This window comes from Gossypium raimondii, chromosome 5, assembly GCF_025698545.1.
Source record: "Gossypium raimondii isolate GPD5lz chromosome 5, ASM2569854v1, whole genome shotgun sequence".
NCBI lineage: Eukaryota > Viridiplantae > Streptophyta > Magnoliopsida > Malvales > Malvaceae > Gossypium > Gossypium raimondii.
This window is the reverse complement of record NC_068569.1, coordinates 9,084,563-9,107,712: the sequence shown is the minus strand read 5'-3', so window position 1 is coordinate 9,107,712 and position 23,150 is coordinate 9,084,563. Positions and strand designations below refer to the sequence as shown.

Below are 23,150 nucleotides of genomic sequence, written 5' to 3'. Positions count from 1 at the left end.
GGGATTGCAACTCAATTTTATTTATTATCGGTATAAAATAAAATTATTTGAATTTAATTACCAACAATTTTAAAAAAAAATATTTAAATCTGAATGCTTTCCGTAATTTGATCCGGTTCATGTCGTGTCCAAGGAATGAAAGGAAACAAGTGACTCAACGTGGCGCGCTTATTGGCTCAAACATTACGTACTAATTGTTCCCGAAACCCTTTCTGTGGTTTTCATTTGCCTTTGTTTGGCTTCTTCCTTTGATTTTGATCTCTCAGCCCTCCACCACCCTACCTTTCTTCTTAATTTCTTTTCCAGAAAAAGAAATGTCATCTTTTCATAATTATCCACTTCGCAATAATACACACATATATATATGTATGTAATTTCTGTTTTCAGGGCTTTTTTTCCTGTTCTTTAACCTTCCAGTGGATTGATTTGAGGAAAAAAAAAGCAGCAATGAGCGCTGCAACTGCAACAGCATTAAGCCCTTCAACCAGTTTAAGGAACAGTCTTAACAGCTACCCCAACTGGATGAAATGGCAATCCTCTCCTTGTCAGAGTACTACCTTTTTTATCCCTCGCGCTGCTGCCTCTCCCGACACTGGCAAAGGCAACAAGAAGAGAAAACCCAAAGCTAAAAAACCTTCTTCTCCAACTCCCGTTACTACAACAACAACTGAATCCATGTCAGAAGAGGAACAGCCGCAGCCACAACAACAACAGCAGCAGCAGCAAGTTTCATTGAGTTTGGACGACGTGAATCCAGTGGGGTTGGGACGTAAATCCAGGCAAATATTCGACGATGTTTGGAGGAAGTTTTCTGGGTTGGGGCAGATTTCAAGGACTACTCGTGCAGATGACATGGAAGCTTTGGATGCTTTGCTTATTAGAGAAGGACCCATGTGTGAGTTTGCCATTCCTGGTGCTCAAAACACCACTGTCCTTGTTGTTGGTGCCACCAGCCGCATTGGTCGCATTGTTGTTCGTAAGCTCATGCTCAGAGGCTACACTGTCAAGGTTGCTTTGCTTTTACCACTTTCTTCTCTTTTCTTCTATTCCTCTTATAAAACGCTATTTTTACATTTGTTTGTACTTCAAATATTAGTTTTCCACGCATTTTCAATGCCTAAAAGGGGTAAAAATAAACTATGTGATAGATTATAGATTGGGGATTCTTTAATTTTGTAACTTTTATTTTGATTAATGCTTCCCTTTAATTCCGTGATTGAAGGCTTTGGTGAGGAAGGCAGACCAAGAGGTGTTGGACATGCTCCCCAGGTCAGTTGAGATAGTAATAGGGGATGTGGGTGACCCTTCCTCCCTTCAAGCTGCAGTAGAAGGTTGCAACAAGATTATCTACTGTGCCACTGCTCGGTCCACTATTACTGGGGATCTTTATAGAGTTGACCATCAAGGTGTTTCAAACCTTACCAAAGCACTTCAGGTTTGTCCCTCTTTTCTACTCCATCTTTAATATTATATGCACATTTGAGTGCAATGGATTCTTCCAAGGCTAGCTTTTTCTTTTCTTTTTTTCTGGTGTTCCATGCCTCATAATGCTCAAAACAAATCATCACTACTCTAGAGGCAGTAGATGACCCCTTTTCCCCCCGATAAATTTAATTCCTCTGCTGGTCCTACACTTGGGTATTTCTCGAGTGAACTCGTTTTAACATTATCTGTCTATACGGCTAGGTTACCTTGTTCAGCTAGGATTCTGATAAAATTTTCAGTTGTGGTGGATTGATTCATAGTCAATCTATGTTTCTTCCCAAAAATAGCTTTGGTGAACTGATATCTAACGTTCTCTGCAGGACTACAACAATAAACTGGCACAACTCCGGGCAGGGAAAAGCAGCAAAAGCAAGCTTTTGATAACTAAGTTCAAATCTGAAGATTCATTACATGGATGGGAAGTACGTCAAGGTACTTATTTCCAGGATGTGATTGCTTCAAAGTATGATGGTGGAATGGATGCTAAATTTGAGTACACTGAGACAGGACAAGCTGTTTTCTCAGGTCAGTTGCAGTTACAATCTCATTTTGCCTAGCTTGAAGCAATGAAGATTTACACCCTTCTTGTGTGGTTATTACCTGTGATAAATATAGGTTATTCTATCTTTAACTCTGTTTTTGATGCTCAAATGAAGGCTATGTTTTCACCAGAGGTGGGTATGTTGAACTGTCGAAAAAGCTTTCACTTCCTTTAGGTTCCACACTTGACAGGTATATGATAGTTCTATTATCTACATACCTTCTTTCTTAGCAGAAGCTGGCTGTTATTTGATTTGTTATTAACAGATACATTGACTCTACCTTTAAGTGCACCTCACTCAAGTGAATTCGGTGTTCAGGTATGAAGGTCTTGTTCTATCTGTTGGTGGTAATGGAAGATCATATGTTGTAATTCTTGAAGCTGGTCCTTCAGCAGATACAACTCAAAGCAAATTATATTTTGCCAGAATAAACACAAAAATAGGATTTTGTAGGGTAATGATCTCTCATCCTGAGAAACCTATGGGCTCTCCGTTATAACCATTCTATGCATCGGATCTTCTTTTTCTTAACATTGTGGTGAGCGGTATCAATTGGATGACATATTTTCCTTTTTACTGTGATTGACAGGTCAGAGTACCATTTTCATCCTTCCGTCCTGTGAAACCAGATGATCCACCATTAGATCCATTCCTTGTACATACATTAACTATACGTTTTGAGCCACGAAGACAGGTTTGTGTGTTTCGAAAATTGCACTATTTCACCTAGTTATAACCTGTAAAAGTATAACGGACCCTTACCTGCATTTATTCTCAAAGTATAACTATTTGAATGGTAATTTGGTATACGGTTGTGTTTTTGGATCATCAGATTTTCAAGATCGACTTTTTTTACTATTATCAAGTGGGTTGCCAGTTCGTACTTGTCATATGGAATTCCACAATCTGCCTAAGGAAATGTTGTTAATTTAGGTCATGGCATGTGGAGTCTTTTTTTTTTTTTCCTATTTGTGGCTGAATATGAGGGTTAAAACAGTAAAAGTTATTAGCTAATAGTAATAGATGCCTATGGTCTTGTGAGTGCTGGCTTGGTATCATGTTGAATGTTGTAAATGATTTCTGAACCAAGGAGAAATCATGGCATCTTAATCATCTGTATAGTCTCACTGTTGTTTGTTACTTCTTGAAAATCTATATGGCCATCCATTGTGGAGTGTCAAATGAACTTAATATAAATTTACGGAATCATATAATAAACACAAATCTATCAAAAATACATCAGAAAAAGGATTTGTTTTCCTATGTTATGATTTTACACTAGTGTGGACTAAATTTGGTGAATACTGAATGTTATCTTTCCAGGGACAGATATTTTCATTACTGTCTGAAACATGTGGAGCACTGTGTAGTGAGAGTTTATCACACATTATGAACCCTTGATGTAGGAACTTCAGTTTCTAATGGACTTGAATGATAATTTCTGCTTGCATATCACCATGTGAACGGAACACTAATATTTAGATAAGATATCATAAGCTTGCATGTTGGAACTTTGTGGTCACAAACACACTCAACAAGTTTTTCTTGAAAACTTATGTCTTATGCATGTTACAGTTGTGTGCAGAAATTTTGCTTTCTGCTACAAGGGGAAACTCTGTGTTTTTGTTACCTAATTTTTAAACTATTATTGTTTTAGCAGTTATATGACTTTTTTTAATGATAGCTTCTCAGGTTTTATGGTCTCTAGGAACAGTGCAGTTATACATTTTTAATGACTCATGCCATCACTCTCTTTTTGCTGATGAGACCATGAGAGTTTATTTGTTTCCCATATTTCTCTACCACACTCTAACAAAAAACTAGCTATTGTTTTCATTTATTCCATAAACATCTCCTAATTGGGCAAGATGTGGTGTAATCAAGTCTTAAAGATGATTAACAATTGAAGTTAGTGACCATTTTTTTGTTCTAGCGCAACATCAGCACTGTCACCACATCAGCATTCATACTGTTGTGACAGTGATTTCTGATGATTTATCAATTTCTTGTTCCCCTTCATCAAATAATCACTATTCTGCTTTTAAAGATTCTAATATTATATTCTTCCTGCAGAGGCCTGTTGAAGGATCAGCAGGAATGAAGCAAGACCCCCGAAGTTTCAAGCTTATATTAGAATATATAAAAGCCTTGCCTGTAAGTGTTTTATGTATATTCATCCATTCTCAACAGATGGACCTTCAGTGGTACTTTGTAGTTTATACCATCATTTGTGCTATAACATCAGAAATGAGCACTGTTAGACCTTTTTGGTAACATTTATCCTGGTATGAATCATGTGATATGGTAGTCATGAACTTTGATGAGTGAATTGCAAAAAAGGCATTGTTGCTTTGAGCCTCTGCCTGTAATATATGTATGTTAAGGAAATACGGATTGGGCTGCAAAAGATCAGTGTTCTTGAGTTTGCTCTTTCCATTGAGTTTGCTTCATTCCACTTGTGTGTTGTGTGCAAGCTGGGACATTCCTGTGTGCACATGCATGAAAGTGGTTACCATATTATAAAGGATAATGTTAACGCTCTAGTAATTATGCTGTATTTTGAAGAAAATCAGTAATTTTACCCAATTCTAAATAAATTTACCCTGATATTCTGCAGACTGGACAGGAAACAGATTTTATTTTAGTATCATGCACGGGATTAGGAGTTGAGCCAAACCGAAGGGAGCAAGTTTTGAAAGCCAAGAGGGTCAGTCTTGTCTTATGCTTCTGTTTCTATTAATGCGAGAACAATTCCTTATCTGTAATCCTTTTCTTACGTATTATGTTGTCATGATTGAGTATTGTTCAGGCTGGTGAGGATTCATTGAGAAGATCTGGTCTCGGGTACACAATAATTCGCCCTGGTCCACTAATGGTAATGCTGCTATATCATTCTTGGCAACCTGTTGAAATTTACATGTAATGGTGTAAACCTAAGGCGTTTTTCCCTTTATTTTTGTTTCCATTTATTCTGGGGGTAGTGAAGGTGGTGGTTATCTTGGCTAGCCCTTTACAAATGTGATTATAATATTAACTCTTTTGAATCATTGAACATGCTTATATACTACTCAAGCTCATTGTTTCAGTGTATGTGTTATTCTCGAAAAGAAAAAGGATAAGGGCATAAAAAATTTGCAATGAAACAGAGTCTCCAAGATATGTCTTGAGGCATTTCCAACTATATGTGCACAATTTGGAACATTTCAAATCAGTGTGTGATTGGTGTTTATACTAGCTAATGTGCTCTAGTCCCTTCACAAATAGCGGTTAGAGGGTTGTATGTTAGTTTTACAAAAGAAAATCTGTGAAGTAACTCTTGCATGTTACAATGGTAAGTGGCCAAGTAGGAGTCTTCCCTACCAAATGTTTTCAAACTTTTTCCATATCTAAGCTTGGCTTTTTTATGGCCAAAATATGTACTGAATCAAAGTTTCATTCTTACAGGAAGAACCTGGGGGCCAACGTGCTCTTATATTCGATCAGGGAAACAGGATTTCTCAGGTGAGAATGTACTACTATTGTTGTAGACTGTAATAAAGGCTACAAAGTTACCATTCTGCCTTACCACTCTCTTCCTTTGATCAGGGAATTAGTTGTGCTGATGTGGCTGATATATGCGTGAAAGCATTGCATGATTCGACAGCAAGAAATAAGAGCTTTGATGTGGGTAACGTTGATTAACACAAGATTTATTTCAAGAATGGCAGAACTAACAGAAACTTGATTGATTGTGTGCAGGTCTGTCATGAATATGTTGCTGAGCAAGGGAGGGAACTTTATGAGCTGGTGAGGACAAAATAAAACCTTGCATAATAGCTTTTAATTGATTAGTAACCGTACTGAGTTGAACTGAAGCAGCTATACTTTTCCTTTCTACAGGTTGCCCATTTGCCAGACAAAGCAAACAATTATTTAACTCCGGCCTTGTCTGTTTTGGAAAAAAACACTTGACATTCATTTAAGGGATAACATGTTATCAACCTCTGAGAAACGGCATCCTGTCGGAACTGCTTAAACAAGAAGATGGAAGTCCCATAATGATCTCTTTGGAAGTCAGCAACAAATTTTTATGTTCTCTTTTGCTCAGATGATATTTGCCCTCTATGTTACGCATAGTTTTTGTTTACTGTAAATCCATGTGTAGTCTCATATAGAAAATGTGTATGCATGTATGTATGATGGATAACATATAGTGTATATGGAGCAAAAGCTCTAAATAATGAGTTGTGTCTTTTATTCCAATTTATGGTTCACTGTGATGTAAACCATCATGAAATATTACATAAATCAAATTGAACAGTGTTGACATGTTCTTTGGAATGAGATGTGCATAAAATAATCAGTGAATTCATTCAGCTGGGATGTTTTAAAGAACATATTAATTGGATTATAACGGTAATGCATTGGATCCTTTATCCTTTCCTTCTATGACAAGATCTCAATAAGCCAAGTGACACAGGGAACTGGCAATGAAAATGATCAAATTCAAGGAATATATATTATTCTTTCATTTCCACGTGCTTGAAGATTGATGATGTTGCTTGCTATGGGATCATACCCGCGTGCAACTTGGCCCAAATCTTATACTTCCACGGATGGGTTATGCGGTGACTGTAATCTTAGTGTGGTGATTACAGGCCAGCCACAAAAACAAAGGTGAACACGTGGATCAACAAAGTGACACATGATAACTCTGCAAGCAAGGACCACCAACAACATGAAAATATAGTTCAAGAGATAAGGGAAATGTGACTGCTCTTGTTCTCTTTAACCCTGCTAAAATGAAGCAACAGAATTGATAGCAAGAAAGAGCTAAACAATTATTTAACCATAATGCTAATTTATGGCCCTGGTGCAGCTTTCCGTGTTAAAACTTCTTTGTACTGTGTCAACAGCAACAACAACAAGGTTTCCAGCAAAAGCAGTAACAACCTCACCAGATTCAGCCGCAGATGCAACCTTGCAGGTAGCTTCCTTGCGGCTGCTGCTGTTTTAGTCTCCGCAGCTATGCCAGCTGAGGTGCCACAAGACTCGGAAACACTATCCAACATACCCCAAACACTTTCAGGAGAGTGCTCATCCGCCAAAGATTGCAAAAAGCCTAGAATCCAGCGACCAAAGTCTAGGAAAGCTGAGACATGCACTATCAAATGTGTTACCACTTGCATTAGAGGGGGTGATGGCTCTCCTGGAGAAGGTCCTTTTAATATAAGAAGGTACTTGAATTCTTTCCAAGGATCCATCTCATTTTGCTAGCTCAAGGCCCTAAAGAACCACTGGCTGCAATGCAACCTTTGCTATGGTTCCTTACACTACTCCTATTCTGCATTAACACATTACTTTTGTGAAAATTTGATTGTCTATTTCATTCTGTACAGACCATTGGTGGTTTTTAAGGAAGGGTTTCGAAGTCGGAATTACTGGTACCTTTTCTTTATTTCTCATATTAGCATTCACTATATATACTTAATACTATTACCAGCATCACTATTCAATTATATCAATTATACGAATGAAAGAATAGTTTTGCATGCAAACTGCCTATACTCTTAACAACCGTTGGCAAAGAATATTGGATCATAGTTCAATTGTGCTTTGGATGTTAGTTTTCTCCAAGTTCTGGTCCAATAATTTCAATCTACTTATGAAGACTCATCTTTTCATGTGCAGCTTGGTGGAGTGTTCCGATATTTGTAATTTGATTGGAGATTGGGATGACGGACCTTGAATTGTATATGATGATTCTTTTACAGCTACATAAAAAGATTTTTCATTCATTCGTTCTTGATTCGATTTTATGTGAATTCCCGTTGCTGACTTTAGTAACCATCGGTCAGAGGGTAATGGTAAAATCTATAACATGCAACTGAACCTACATTCATGCACTGAGACATGTTAGATAGCTTGTGATAGAGGCAATATAAGAGAATGGTTGTTCAAGAGAATAATTAACTCTTGTTTTGTGTGTGTTCTGAAATGATTTGAAATTGGTTAATATTCACTCTGGATTATTGTATCCCACGAGTCGAAAACAATCTGGAATCGTATTAACCGAAGACAGTCCGACACTGTTTTGGAGGGGTGGGAGGGTGAAGACATGTTAGACCAGAACATTTTAGTACTTACAAATGATCTAAAAATTATAAGGGAAGCATCAAAAGTGATATATGTCTTTTAGTTACCGATAGTTCTATCACTTAGTTATTAATAAATGTCGAAACCATTTTTTTGAAAACAAAAAATTTGTTGTCGACTTTAAAAACAAAAACTGGAGTCGCCACCGATCCGTGATTTAGGTGTGACCGGCTCACCTTTAAAACAATTTGGTCTACAAAATTTGAGAAAACGGGTTCGGGAGTCAGTTACGCACGAGGAAGGATTAGCACCCTCGTAACGCCCAAAAATCGGTACCAAATTGATTATTTAATGTCTTAGTGTCGAAAATTAAAAAGATTTTGTTAAACTCAAATGTTGAAATCTGAAAAGGATAATCAATTATTCAAGTCATGCGAAGAAATTGAGACCCAATACGTTAGGGTACAATTTCTCAAAATCCCCGAATTTTGAATATCGCTTTTTAATTAAATTTTCAAAGAAAATCTTCATTTCGAGAAAGCAATATGTCATGCCCAATGCGTTAGGACATAACATATTGAATTCCCGAAAATGATTTTTGTTTATACATTTTAAATAATGAATATTCTCGGTTATTTGGAATTAACAAAGAAAATCGGAACCCAATACGTTAGGGCTCAATTTTCCTCGAAAATCCCTAACTTTGAATATCGTTTTTATTTTGAAAATCTTTGAATCATAAAAAATAATTTAATGTTTTGACAAAATCAAAATGTAGTTAAAAATGTGTTAAAATGTCAATGCAACATGAAACGAATATTTTAATTTAAATTATACATGTATATGATATATATATATATATATATATATATATATATATATATAAATGGTATAAAAGTAAATTTTGCAAGTATGTATATGACCATGAAATAAAAATAATAATAATAATAATAAATGCATAAGTTTTATAAAATGTTAGTGCATACATATATATGAATACAAAAGTCATGAAAATAAAACAATAATAAAATACATATCAAGTATATTCATACATTTACAAAAAAAAAAAGTAAAAATATAATATATTAGTAAATTATAAAAAAATGAAAATATATACATAAAAACATGCAAAAAAATATTTATAATAATTTGAATAATGTATAAACATGCACATTATGAAAGAAATATATATATAGGATTATAAAATATGAAAAATGTATAAATATTATCAAATAATAATGTATGTACGTATGTATGTAAAAACTAAGAAAATAAAATAATAATAGAATATGTATGTGTATTCATTTAAAAACATTTAAAATATATACATATATATTATAATAAAACAAACATATGCGTATATATGCATAAATATAATAATAAAAAATAAAAAATGTATATATATTAATAAAAATAAAATAAAATAAAATATATATATATAAAATAAGATACATATGCGCATAAATATATATTATTATAATAATAATAATAATAATAAGTAATATAATAATAATAGTAATATATAATATAATAACAAAGATAACAGCAACTTAATAACAATAATAGTATTAACAAACTAATATTTAATCTAATTTGTAAAAGCAAATACAATGGACTAAATTAGAATCAAAACAAAATTAACAACACCAAATCAAATTAAAATAGAGGATGAATTTGCAAAATGCGGCAACATGAAGGGTCAAAAGGAAATTAATCCTCTTCTCCCAAAGTGCTGTGCAGCACTGGATTAAAATCAAACAAATTTAATGTTTTAGGGAAAAATTTGAAAATAGCAAAAACAGTGGTTTTGAAATAATGAAAACATGAGAGGATTAAAAGCATAAATAACCCATAAGTGCTTAAAACCCATTTCAATCTCAAATTTAAAGCTATTCTGCAGCAGCTTCAAAAATTGTTTCATCTTCTTCCCAACTCCTCACGCCAAAACCCCCTCCCTTTTAACTTTGATTTGGACAAATGAAGCAAACGATACCGATGGCGCCTCTGCTGGTAAGAATCTCCTCCTTTCTTTTACTTTTCGTTTTCTTTCTCAAAAAACGAAGTAAAATACAAAAGAAAAAGATGAGACAAAAAAAAAGAAACAGTAAAAAAAACATGGAAAGAACAAATCACCTTCAAAAATTTGTTTTTTTCCTGATTCTTTTCTTTCGTATTTCAGTATTTTTCAATATATGTCTGTGTAACCCTTTTACAGATTTGATTTGGCTTTATATAGCGAAACAACGGAGAAAGAAACTATCGAAAAAAACCTCTCCCCCTTTGTCGTCCTCTCGCCATTATTTTTATTCGTGGTTCATGGCTTGTTGCGGTGTGGGCGTTGGAGAACGTGGGAAGTTGCTATGCGATCATGCGTGAAGACAGTTTCGCAACGTGGGGGCAAGGGTGATCTTGATCTGCCGCTTATTGCCAAATGTTTCATTGTTCATTTTTTTATTTTAGGCTAGTGGGTCGTATTTGGGTTAATGACTTGGGCTTGTAATGGGTTTGGGCTTTAGGCTTAGTTGGGCTCGGGTCAAAAATTGGGTATTACAGCTGCCCCTCTTTGCTCGTTATCGTAACAGAACGAGCAAAGACTAAAAGCCCAATTTTGCCGGTCATCTTGAACCTTGGCGCTCTTCAAGTAGCCTCATTCCAACCATCTGCGTCTGCAGAGGTATAGGAATCGGTGCTTCAATCCACTCCACTGCAACATCAAGGAGATGGGACTTGTACCTTGTAGCTTCTCAAAAGAACAAAATTTGCAATCTCTAATCTGCTCCACCATAACTTCAGGGAGATAAGACTCGTAACTTCAACTTATTCTGCTGCAACTTCAAAGATGTGTCTGGTACGATCTGCTCTACTGCAATTTCAGAGAGATAAGATTTGATGCGATCTGCTCTCATCTTTGATCTGTCCCACTACCGCTTAGGGAGACAAGATCTGAAATCTTTAATCTATTCCACTGCCAACCAGGGAGATAGAATTACGGCTTCAATGTACTCCACTGTAACCACAGGGAGGTAAAATCTGCCATCTTCGATCTGCTCCACTAATTCCTAGGGAGATAAGATCTGAAATCTTCAATCTATTCCACTGCCAACCAGGGAGATAGAATTACGGCTTCAATGTACTCCACTGTAACCACAGGGAGGTAAAGTCTGCCATCTTCGATATGCTCCGCTAATTCCTAGGGAGATACGATTTGAAATTTTCAATCTATTCCACTGCCAACCAGGGAGATAGAATTACGGCTTCAATGTACTCCACTGTAACCACGAGGAGGTAAAATCTGCCATCTTCGATCTGCTCCGCTAATTCCTAGGGAGATAAGATCTGAAATCTTCAATCTATTCCACTGCCAACCAGGGAGATAGAATTACGGCTTCAATGTACTCCACTGTAACCACGAGGAGGTAAAATCTGCCATCTTCGATCTGCTCCGCTAATTCCTAGGAGATAAGATCTGAAATCTTCAATCTATTCCACTGCCAACCAGGGAGATAGAATTACGGCTTCAATGTACTCCACTGTAACCACGAGGAGGTAAAATCTGCCATCTTCGATCTGCTCTGCTAATTCCTAGGGAGATAAGATCTGAAATCTTCAATCTATTCCACTGCCAACCAGGGAGATAGAATTACTGGCTTCAATGTACTCCACTGTAACCACAGGGAGGTAAAATTCACCATCTTTGATCTGCCCCACTACCGCTTAGGGAGACAAGATCTGAAATCTTTAATCTATTCCACTGCTGCCTAGGGAAGTAGAATTACGGCTTCAATGTACTCACTTTGTAACCACAGGGAGGTAAAATTCACCATCTTTGATCTGCCCCACTACCGCTTAGGGAGACAAGATCTGAAATCTTTAATCTATTCCACTGCTGCCTAGGGAAGTAGAATTACGGCTTCAATGTACTCCACTGTAACCACAGGGAGGTAAAATTCACCATCTTTGATCTGCCCCACTACCGCTTAGGGAGACAAGATCTGAAATCTTTAATCTATTCCACTGCTGCCTAGGGAAGTAGAATTAGGGCTTCAATGTACTCCACTGTAACCACAGGGAGGTAAAATCTGCCATTTTTTATCTGCTTCGCTGTCTATACAAGAAGGTAAGATCTAAAACCTTCACTGATTTGTTCTCTGTAAAACATGACATGTATAATGAACCTGATTATGCCTAATGGCATGATCAAAATGAATCCAATGCTCCTAACTAGACAGGTGTGAATAGTATTTGCATGAATGCAGAATTTTATTCTATATTTTTCAAGAATGATCCTTCTTAGGTTATCACCGCTCAAAGTTTATTAAGGCTTTGTCTCCGACGTTCTACAAATCCCTCTTGCTCAGCTGGCTTTTCAGAAGAAACATTCAATCAGGTTGCCCCCACTGTAAACCTCAAAGTTTAATCCACTGGGATGTAAAAATGTACCATCATTTTTTCACCGTAACCCAATGGTAAAAATATGTGGCTTTTCCTCAACCCTTCCTTATCACAATTCAAGGATACAGGACCTAAATCGTTCTACTTCCTTACACCGTTCCCAAGGTGTCATACCAAAGACTCATGCAAAAATGAAGGCTCTCTTCTCCGAGATAACCTCTTTCTATTGCCTGATGATCATTACTTATTTGCTCAATGAAGCTTTATCACCAACACGACATCTTGTCATTTTGTTTAATCAATGCCTTTGACAACAAAATCCAAAGAGATAGTCTTAATCAGACTCTTCCTTATTAGATTTCCCACCTTCAAACCTGGTGCGTTCTAAACAACAATCCTGTTTCAGGCTCCTATATTGTTTAGAAACTTCTAGAGTAATATGCAAAACTTCCCTTGTGAAAGTTTTATTAGTCCATTAATCATTATTCCAATGCAACATGCTTGCAAAAAGGTCATAACAATGGATAAGAATAAAGTTAGTTTTGAGCATAGCTCAAAATGAATAAATTATCAAAAATAGTAAAGAAGGATAACAAAGAAATTGATTGGGAATGCGTGTCTTGGAAAAGAATGAAGTATTTCAAGAACAACAAATTCAAAATAAATAGTATGGAGACGAGGTGCCCCAGATGTCGCAGCTTGAACTTCTCTGTACAAACTTCTTGAAGACCATTTTGAGTTTGACATGTGTTTAGGAGATCTACATTACTCTGTCGATGCCCCAAGATGTCGCGTACCCTTTCCTGCTGATTCAGGCATAGCAAGATCACCGCATGCCCCATTCCAATCAACATTTGAGCTGCTCTGATTACCTCATGCCCAATTTTGATCAATATTTGAGCCGCCCTTTTTGGGTTTTCAACTCAAATCCCCTTTGGTCTAAGGTGCCCTTTGCGGGTTTTCACCTTAGCCTCTCCATTTTTACTTTTCCATTTTTCATTTTTTCACTTTTTCATTTCCCATCCTTTTTTTTGTTTTTTTTTTGCGACTCAAAGTGCCCTTTGCAGATTTTTTACCTTGGTCCTCTCCTTCTTTAAGCGAAGCATTTCTTGATTGAATCTAAGTTTACAGGATTAGACAAGTTTTTACTATCCATCTCACTCAAGATCAGTGCTCTTCCGAAAAATGTCTTCTTTACAACATAAGGACATTCCCAATCTGGCACTCATTTTTCTCTAAATCTTTTTTGTAGAGGAATGATCTTTTTCAATACCAGGTCTCCTTCGTGGAATTCTCTAGGACGAACCTTTTTTGTTATAAGCTCGCATTATCCGTTTTTGGTACATCTGACCGTGACGAATTACTTTTAGTCAATTTCCTTCAATTAAGTTCAACTGATCTTATCAAGATTGGATCTTCATCCTACTTTAGCTCAGCCAATACCCGAAGAGAAATAATTTTAACCTCAATGGAAAAACCGTGATGAGCTAAAAAGAAAGACATTGCCCCGATAGAGGTTTTTTTGTTTCTTTTTGTTTTTTGTTTTTTGTTCTTTTTTGTTCTCTTTTTTTCTTTTTTCTATTTTTTCTCTTTTTTTGTTTTTTTTGTTTTTTTGTTTTTTTTAAACTGAATCTGTACTCATAGGATTAGGCAAGTCCAGGTCATCCCTTTCGATCAGAATCAATATTATTCCAGATAAGGTCTTCCCCATAAGATCTTTCACTTTCATTTTGTATGCAAAAGATCTTCTTTGGTATCAGGTTTCTCTCATAGAACCTTTTGGGGCAAAACTATGACGAGAAAATTTTAGATTTTCCTCTTCAATTAAGATGAAATCCAACAAAAATACAGAAAAATGACAACTTGACTTCAACGGGATAAGCTAGAGAAGAAGGTATTGCCCCAACAAAGAATTCTAACTGCATCGTTCACGATGTGAATCCTGAACATACTGCAGATTTTTAACGTGCTATTGCTCAGATTACAATATCAGTGCTTAACCTAGGCATATCCTGGTATAACCATACGAAGACATCTTTGAACTCTTGAAGTAACTTAACAAGGTCTTGCTTCGTTTCTCCGGTTATGCATGTTCTCTTAAAGTCACAATCTCCATTGTCTCTTCAGGAGGTAAAATTTGTTCTCTTCTTGCTCTACCATCCTCAACAAGTCTGGAAATAGGCTACGATCTATGTCATCTTCAAAGTCATGAGATCTCTCTAAACACATGTCTTGCTCAAAAAGAAATTCTAAATCTGTAGCAGTGTCATTCATGTCATTGATATCTGGGGGCCCATAATAAATATCAAAGAATATACAAAAGAATGTATAAATTTATGAAGAACTATCTATACAATATGATTATGAATGAATGAATGATGTGGAAGAAAATCCAAAAGAATGAAAGAATAACTATTCAAACAGAACGAATCAATATTGGTTCAAAAATGATCACAAGGATGCATTTCATTAAAATAACGACGTCCAGACATGAGCCTATTTCACAAAGGAATTCTTATTGCCTCTAAGCTAAAAGCAACAAGTGTGTTCCGAACATTACTCTAAATAAGTTCTAAAAACTATAGAGATTTCTTCTACAATCCGATTATTTAGGACACTCCCAAGTTCATAAGGATAGATATCTAAAAAGGACCATTTTCAATTGTGTCTTCATATATGGCATTGATGTGAACACCTCTCAACACTTCATCATACATCATATTCACCCCATTATCAGTCATGATTGGGTAGCGGATTTTTTGCACTGGATGAATCCTCAAATCTGACAACGCCTATGTTGATGAGCCTTTCAACCAATTTCTTGAAAGCGGTGCAATTTTTTATCGAATGCCCCGTAATTCCTGCATGGTATTCACACTGAGCATTCGTATTAGACCATTTAGGAAATGGGGGCAACATTGGTTTCAAATAGAAGGGAGACACCACATGTGTATTAAATAAACTTTGGTATAGCTCGCTATATGACATCGGTATAGGCGTGAACTGAGGTCCTTCCGTATTTATCTTCGTGTAAGATTCTCGCTTTAAAGGGATCTGACGGCTGGTGATTTTTATCTTTGGCCGGCCCACAGTGACTGGTTTTGAGTGACCCTTGTTATATCTGCCTACATTATCCCCATTATTCCCCTTCTTCCTTGGGGCCTTTGTAGTATTGATTTGAGAGTTCCACTCTCGCCCCTTCCGTTTGTAACGATCTTCAAACTATTTTAGGAACTCCACCCTCGCCTGTTCTGTTTCTGCTTGATCATCAATGACAACATGATTAGTTAAATTGCCCATCGAGTGAACTGAGCGGTCCGAAATTCACCGTCTTTGGTCTTTGATGCGATATTGGGGTTGGATGTTAACAATTACCCTTTGTGGATATGCATTTGGTTGTGCTTGGGTATTTGTTGGAGTGAAGCCTGAAGGATATGTAGGGTCCTCATTATAATCCCCAAAGTGGACCACTGGGGTCTTCCCTCTTTCTAAACCTTTAGCCAATAACTGGGTTAACTGGCACATTATATTTCTTTGGAATTCTAACAACTGATCTCTAATATCTTGCTGAAATTTGGTCAATTGCTCCTGCATCCTCACTTGCATTTGCTCTAATTTCTCCAACCTTTGGTCCATTTCTCTAGTCTTTGCTTGGGTGCCGTGAGGGTGTTGGTTTTCCAAATTAACTGAAATAATTTTACTCAATTAGGCATTTTCAATGGATTTTAATGCATATGATGTCATGTAATGCGAATGCATGAAATGAATGTATAAAGAGACGTTGATTCTGATTCAATTCCATTTAAAAAACTTCACTAGAAGACAAACTTCTTTACATAAAAACGGATGCATATACGGCCTCGCCCTCATACTCCAAGAAACATCGACCTCTTACTTCATCTGTATGTTTTAAGATAAATATCGTAAATTTTTAATGAACAACACTACTAACTCCTTTTTGCTTAACCTTAGTTGCAATCCATCGTCTACCCATCCTCGTAAGGCTTATCAACTTCTTTAAGGAAGTTGGAATGTCGATAGCTCTCGAATAATCAGCTTGAACCTCGAGCCACGAAGTAAAGTCATGAACTCTTCCATCGCCATTCTCGCGTTTCTCGGGATATATTCGGGCAACTGTATTATCTTCCATTTTATCAAAAAATCCGTATTCCATGACAAGCTTTCTAAGTTAGTAATCGAACTTGAATCAACATCTCTTTTCTAAGATGCAAATGCAATGCAATCAAAATGTCATGCAGTCAAAACAAAACACAACAAGTCAGTATCAAGTATAAAAACAAACAGAAAATAATGAAATACCTAATTGGGTAACTACTAGGGTTTGGTATAATTCTACTTAGGGTAAGTTCCTAAAGTTCACTATATGAGGTTTGGCTTCTAGAGCAAGGGTACCCGAACCAGCAAATTCCTCGATCTTCACCCATTATAGGCTCATACAGACCGAGTTCAGTTCAGGGGGATACATTTCCCTATGGCTACACGGAGATGAAAATCTCACGAAGACATAAGTACAGATGTATCCCGAAAGTGATCCACTATCCTGCATGGAGGTGAAAACCTCACGAAGGAGTAGCTTCTCACTCCCACCTAAAGGGGTAAAAATGACCGACGTTATGAGATGCAAAATGCAAATAAGATAACAGACTTAAGCCAAACAAGCAAACAATGAAAATCAATGCATGCAAAGGAAAATTATGATTTTTTTAAAAAAACTTTAATTTTCGACAAAAAGACACTAAATAATCAATTTATGGCTCGACTCTCGAAGGTCCCCAGTGGAGTCGCCAAGCTGTCGAAACCATTTTTTTGAAAACAAAAAATTTGTTGTCGACTTTAAAAACAAAAACTGGAGTCGCCACCGATCCGTGATTTAGGTGTGACCGGCTCACCTTTAAAACAATTTGGTCTAAGAAATTTGAGAAAACGAGTTCCGGAGTCAGTTACGCACGAGGAAGGATTAGCACCCTCGTAACGCCCAAAAATCGGTACCAAATTGATTATTTAATGTCTTAGTGTCGAAAATTAAAAAGATTTTGTTAAACTCAAATGTTGAAATCTGAAAAGGATAATCAATTATTCAAGTCATGCGAAGAAATTGAGACCCAATACGTTAGGGTACAATTTCTCAAAATCCCCGAATTTTGAATATCGCTTTTTAATTAAATTTTCAAAGAAAATCTTCATTTCGAGAAAGCAATATGTCATGCCCAATGCGTTAGGACATAACATATTGAATTCCCGAAAATGATTTTTGTTTATACATTTTAAATAATGAATATTCTCGGTTATTTGGAATTAACAAAGAAAATCGGAACCCAATACGTTAGGGCTCAATTTTCCTCGAAAATCCCTAACTTTGAATATCGTTTTTATTTTGAAAATCTTTGAATCATAAAAAATAATTTAATATTTTGACAAAATCAAAATGTAGTTAAAAAATGTGTTAAAAATGTCAATGAAACATGAAACGAATATTTTAATTTAAATTATACATGTATATGATATATATATATATATATAAATGGTATAAAAGTAAATTTTGCAAGTATGTATATGACCATGAAATAAAAATAATAATAATAATAATAAATGCATAAGTTTTATAAAATGTTAGTGCATACATATATATGAATACAAAAGTCATGAAAATAAAACAATAATAAAATACATATCAAGTATATTCATACATTTACAAAAAAAAAAGAGTAAAAATATAATATATTAGTAAATTATAAAAAAATGAAAATATATACATAAAACATGCAAAAAATATTTATAATAATTTGAATAATGTATAAACATGCACATTATGAAAGAAATATATATATAGGATTATAAAAATATGAAAAATGTATAAATATTATCAAATAATAATGTATGTACGTATGTATGTAAAAACTAAGAAAATAAAATAATAATAGAATATGTATGTGTATTCATTTAAAAACATTTAAAATATATACATATATATTATAATAAAACAAACATATGCGTATATATGCATAAATATAATAATAAAAAATAAAAAATGTATATATATTAATAAAATAAAATAAAATAAAATATATATATATAAAATAAGATACATATGCGCATAAATATATATTATTATAATAATAATAATAATAATAAGTAATATAATAATAATAGTAATATATAATATAATAACAAAGATAACAGCAACTTAATAACAATAATAGTATTAACAAACTAATATTTAATCTAATTTGTAAAAGCAAATACAATGGACTAAATTAGAATCAAAACAAAATTAACAACACCAAATCAAATTAAAATAGAGGATGAATTTGCAAAATGCCGGCAACATGAAGGGTCAAAAGGGAAATTAATCCCTCTTCTCCCAAAGTGCTGTGCAGCACTGGATTAAAATCAAACAAATTTAATGTTTTAGGGAAAAATTTGAAAATAGCAAAAACAGTGGTTTTGAAATAATGAAAACATGAGAGGATTAAAAGCATAAATAACCCATAAGTGCTTAAAACCCATTTCAATCTCAAATTTAAAGCTATTCTGCAGCAGCTTCAAAAATTGTTTCATCTTCTTCCCAACTCCTCACGCCAAAACCCCCTCCCTTTTAACTTTGATTTGGACAAATGAAGCAAACGATACCGATGGCGCGCCTCTGCTGGTAAGAATCTCCTCCCTTTCTTTTACTTTTCGTTTTCTTTCTCAAAAAAACGAAGTAAAATACAAAAGAAAAAGATGAGACAAAAAAAAGAAACAGTAAAAAAAACTTGGAAAGAACAAATCACCTTCAAAAATTTGTTTTTTTCCTGATTCTTTTCTTTCGTATTTCAGTATTTTTCAATATATGTCTGTGTAACCCTTTTACAGATTTGATTTGGCTTTATATAGCCGAAACAACGGAGAAAGAAACTATCGAAAAAAACTCTCCCCCCCCTTTGTCGTCCTCTCTGCCATTATTTTTATTCGTGGTTCATGGCTTGTTGCCGCTGTGGGCGTTGGAGAACGTGGGCAGTTGCTATGCGATCATGCGTGAAGACGGTTGCTGCAACGTGGGGGCGAGGGTGATGCCGATCTGCTGCTTATTGCCAAATGTTTCTGCTGTTCATTTTTTTTATTTTAGGCTAGTGGGTCAGGTATTTGGGTTAATGACTTGGGCTTGTAATGGGTTTGGGCTTTAGGCTTAGTTGGGCCCGGGTCAAAAATTGGGTATTACAATAAAGAGTTGTGATTATTTGAAGATGTTTATTGTTAAGCAATGTAAATATCTAAATAGATATTTATGCTTGTATAAAGGGAGATGATAATTACTTCAGAAATTTTTTTTATACAAATTGATATTTTTGACGCACATTGTTCAATGAATTATTTTAATCAATGTAGGCAATCATTGAGTTTCATCATCTTCCCTAAGTTTAGTTGCAAATATTGTTTTTGTACACCCACATATACGGTGGACTGAATAAAACCTTAAAAAACTGAGATGCAACATGCCTTGTACCTTCAGTTAGCGCCACAATAAGTGCTCACTAGTTCTGTAAAGACTGAAAATTCAAATGCAAGAAGAAAAGCCTTAGCCAGTTGTAAGGGAATCTTGCTTTAGTTGATATGAACTCTACTTGCCTGAACATGATATCTCATATCATCATCAGATTTCCTATAAATCCATGGGTTAGGTTACGTTTTATGAATTTGACCATCATTACCTAAGATGCAAAGCAAAAGAAAGAACATCCAAGACGGCAGTAAAGAAACTATAAAAAATGCTTGCTTCTCACATAACTTTATCTTCTTTACATGGATTGATTTTCCATTATTCAGTTAGAGATTCGACTGTGTATGCTCTCTAAACTTTATTTCTTGGAAGCAAAATGTAGACAAAACGAGTATGTTAGACTTTCCTATATAATCTTCAAAGCCTGGATAATGGTTTGATTAAAGCAAACAGAGAAGACGCCGGTGACACAAACGTGGACTTCCCGCTAAGTTGATGCTCATCTTGCCTTGCCTCTTCTCCTTCTTGTTGTTCCCCTTCGCTTTCGTGTTCTTCGTTAGCTTCCTTCTCGGCATCATCCACCAGCTGCTTAAATCACCAATGATGATGCCAATTATAAGTTAAGGCTAAAAAATTACCAGTCTTGTAGTTCCAAGCCATCATAAAGGAGAAGAAAGAGTAAAGAAGAACTAATCATACATGTATCATAAAGGACTGACAACATAACTTACAGGCTCAAAGTTCATGTGCTAAAACAGGTCCAGTAGAGTAGGCAGTTCGATTATTGGTTACGCAGTTTAAGAGTTTATATTGCTTGAGGAAGCAACACTGCACTTTACTAGGATAAAAATAGCTAAAGTGCATTTCTGGTCTCAAGCTATGTAATAATTTTCTGTATGCAGGATGTTCAAAAGAATCTGATTTTTATCTTCTTTTTTTGTTGGTCCTTATTTAATTTCAACACTTTTTTACTAACAAGTAGATAAAAGCTGGCTACTAATAAATGAGAAAGTCCCTTCCGCTGAACAAGATTAATCATACATGTGAAGCTAAAGCTTATTATATGTAACTCAAGTCTCACCCTTTGAACACCCTAGTCCTAACAGTAATCAAGAAGAGTGTAGAGAGGAAGAGAAAGTAACCTACCTTTCTAGTAATGGCAGGGGAAAGTGAAGGAAGAATATCAACAAGATGAGTCTTGATACGGTGCAAAGCATCCTTGGTAAGACCCTGAGCAGCAACCGTAACATCCCTCACCACACTCTCCAAGAAATGCCTAGCATTCTCCAAAGCATCGGCAGGGACTGCAGCAGCAGCCAGTTTCTCCAACACCCTTTCCTTAATCACCCCAAGGTTCCTCTTTATATCAGCCGCCAATGCCGCCCCCTTCATCATCATCACCCTCTCCTTGAATGAATTTTTTTTTTTGAATAGTACAGTGTGTTAACTTATGGTTTCTAGTTGTTGCCTAACCTTGGGTTTAGATTGATCCTGATTGCATGGTGCGGAGAATACAAACCTCCCTTGCCCCACCTTGTTGGCAACATCACTAGTTTTTGGAGGTAAGTGGGTGAATGAGGTTCTAGTGGTAGCAAAGGGTCTATGGCTATGGAACTCTATCTATAAACCATCTAATATGTTGTTTGGCTTCATTTGGTTTGGTTTGGTTTTGATAATGATTTGTTTGTTGAGTTGTGTTCCTAATAAAGAGTGAAGAATCAAAATGAAGGCGTGGTCTTGGGAAGACCGGAGCAAGTAGCTTAGCTCCTCCACCATTAGTTTTTAGTGTCGTTATTCAGAGCATTATATATTTACGTGTCTATGACTCTTTATATCTCTTTGGACTTCATAGTAGAGGTGCTCATGGGCCAGGCCGTGTCCAAAAAAATTTTTGGCCCGCATCCTAGGCCCGGGCCCGGCCTGACCCGAAATATGGGCTTGCGATTTTGTCTAGGCCCGACCCAGGAAAAAAATTCCTAAACCCGAGCTCGGCCCATTTTTTTAATAAAACACTAAAAATTTATTTTTAAAATAAAAAAATTTAAAAAAGTATTTTAAAAATATTTTAAAACAAAAAATATATATTATTCGGGCCGGGCCAGACCTAGGCCATAAAAGCGGTGCCCGAGACCCGTCTCATTTTCTAAACGGGCCTCATTTTTTTGCCCAAGCCCATATTTCGGGCCTATATTTTTACCCAAACCCTCCCATATTTCGGGCAGGCCGTCAAGTCGGGCCGGGCCGCCCGACCCATTAGATAACACCAACAATTATCATTCAAACTGATAATTTTCTACAAATGAAAATCCCAACAAGGTTGGATAAAGAAACGTTGATTTGGGCTTTAAAATAAAACAAAAGAGAGTTCAGTAAGCCCAAAAGAAACAAATGAGCCCATAAATTCCAAAACCATTGGTTTTGTTGGGTTTTAACTACATGGCATGAGCAACCTGTAAAGAAAAGTAAATGTGAGTATACGATTGAGTTGATTCAATTTGAGTAAAAAAATTTCGAGTTAGTCAAGTTGACGAATACTATTTTAGCAACCGAATTCGATTTGAATTTTTTTCGAATCGAGTTAACGAATCTTATTATTTATACTCAATGTTATGTTCACATGGATTGATTATTTAACTAATAGACGAAGTAAAAGATTATTTAACTAAATAAGTACGGTTGATGGGTAAAAATTTATCAAAACAACGTAATTTTACCTTTTAACTTGATAGTTTTGACTTTTAATTTTAGAAAAATAAACATTTATCAAAACAACATAATTTTGTCTTTTCTTATTTGAATTTTTAGATAACTTGAATTATGTAATTCATATTTGAGTTAAAGCAAAAAATTTGATTTTTTTTATTCGAGTTGATTCAAATAACTCGAATAACTCGAACTATTTAATTTGAAATTTGAAGTTTTTATCGAATTTTTCAAATTGAATCAGGTTTTATTCACCGCTAAAGAAAAGTAACCGAATAACAAATCATAACTGTTTGGTGATAAGTGAAATTTGATCTTTTACTAACCTTAGGTTTGGTAAACCGATACTTTCTAGTAGAGATATCCATGGGCCGGGCCGGGCTCAACCAAAATATTAGGGTCATTTGCTAGGCTCGGCCTGACTCGAAAAATAGGCCTAAAATTTTATCCAA

General features: G+C 35.4%; 3 protein-coding genes and 1 long non-coding RNA gene across 5 annotated transcripts; 3 read left to right on the top strand and 1 right to left on the bottom strand.

The window, feature by feature from the left end:
• The first annotated feature begins 258 nt into the window (after positions 1-258).
• LOC105767667 (protein HIGH CHLOROPHYLL FLUORESCENCE PHENOTYPE 173, chloroplastic) lies at positions 259-6,347 on the top strand. The gene is made up of 13 exons (XM_012587239.2): positions 259-1,008; positions 1,223-1,435; positions 1,806-2,010; positions 2,142-2,217; positions 2,346-2,481; positions 2,617-2,721; positions 4,101-4,181; positions 4,645-4,734; positions 4,837-4,902; positions 5,472-5,528; positions 5,613-5,690; positions 5,766-5,813; positions 5,907-6,347. Exons 1-13 carry the CDS (start codon positions 448-450, stop codon positions 5,976-5,978), a joined length of 1,788 nt encoding a protein of 595 aa, XP_012442693.1. The 5' UTR covers positions 259-447; the 3' UTR covers positions 5,979-6,347.
• A 411-nt stretch (positions 6,348-6,758) lies between these two features.
• On the top strand, positions 6,759-7,804 carry LOC105767670 (uncharacterized). Its single transcript, XM_012587243.2, has 3 exons — positions 6,759-7,243; positions 7,406-7,450; positions 7,698-7,804. The coding sequence occupies exons 1-3, from the start codon at positions 6,861-6,863 to the stop codon at positions 7,753-7,755; spliced, it is 486 nt and encodes a 161-aa protein (XP_012442697.1). The 5' UTR covers positions 6,759-6,860; the 3' UTR covers positions 7,756-7,804.
• Positions 7,805-18,947: 11,143 nt separating this feature from the next.
• LOC128041218 (uncharacterized) lies at positions 18,948-20,027 on the top strand. The gene is made up of 2 exons (XR_008195918.1): positions 18,948-19,164; positions 19,371-20,027. It is a non-coding gene; the product is annotated as an uncharacterized LOC128041218 (long non-coding RNA).
• A 219-nt stretch (positions 20,028-20,246) lies between these two features.
• On the bottom strand, positions 20,247-21,570 carry LOC105767672 (uncharacterized). Of its 2 annotated transcripts, none has more exons than XM_052630763.1 (2): positions 21,142-21,570; positions 20,247-20,583 (listed from the first exon to the last, which is right to left on the bottom strand). In XM_052630763.1, exons 1-2 carry the CDS (start codon positions 21,391-21,393, stop codon positions 20,413-20,415), a joined length of 423 nt encoding a protein of 140 aa, XP_052486723.1. In that variant the 5' UTR covers positions 21,394-21,570; the 3' UTR covers positions 20,247-20,412. The 2 variants fall into 2 exon arrangements, with proteins under 2 accessions (XP_052486723.1, XP_012442698.1); XM_012587244.2 differs by having other exon boundaries at positions 20,247-20,580; positions 21,142-21,532.
• Between the last annotated feature and the right edge of the window lie 1,580 nt (positions 21,571-23,150).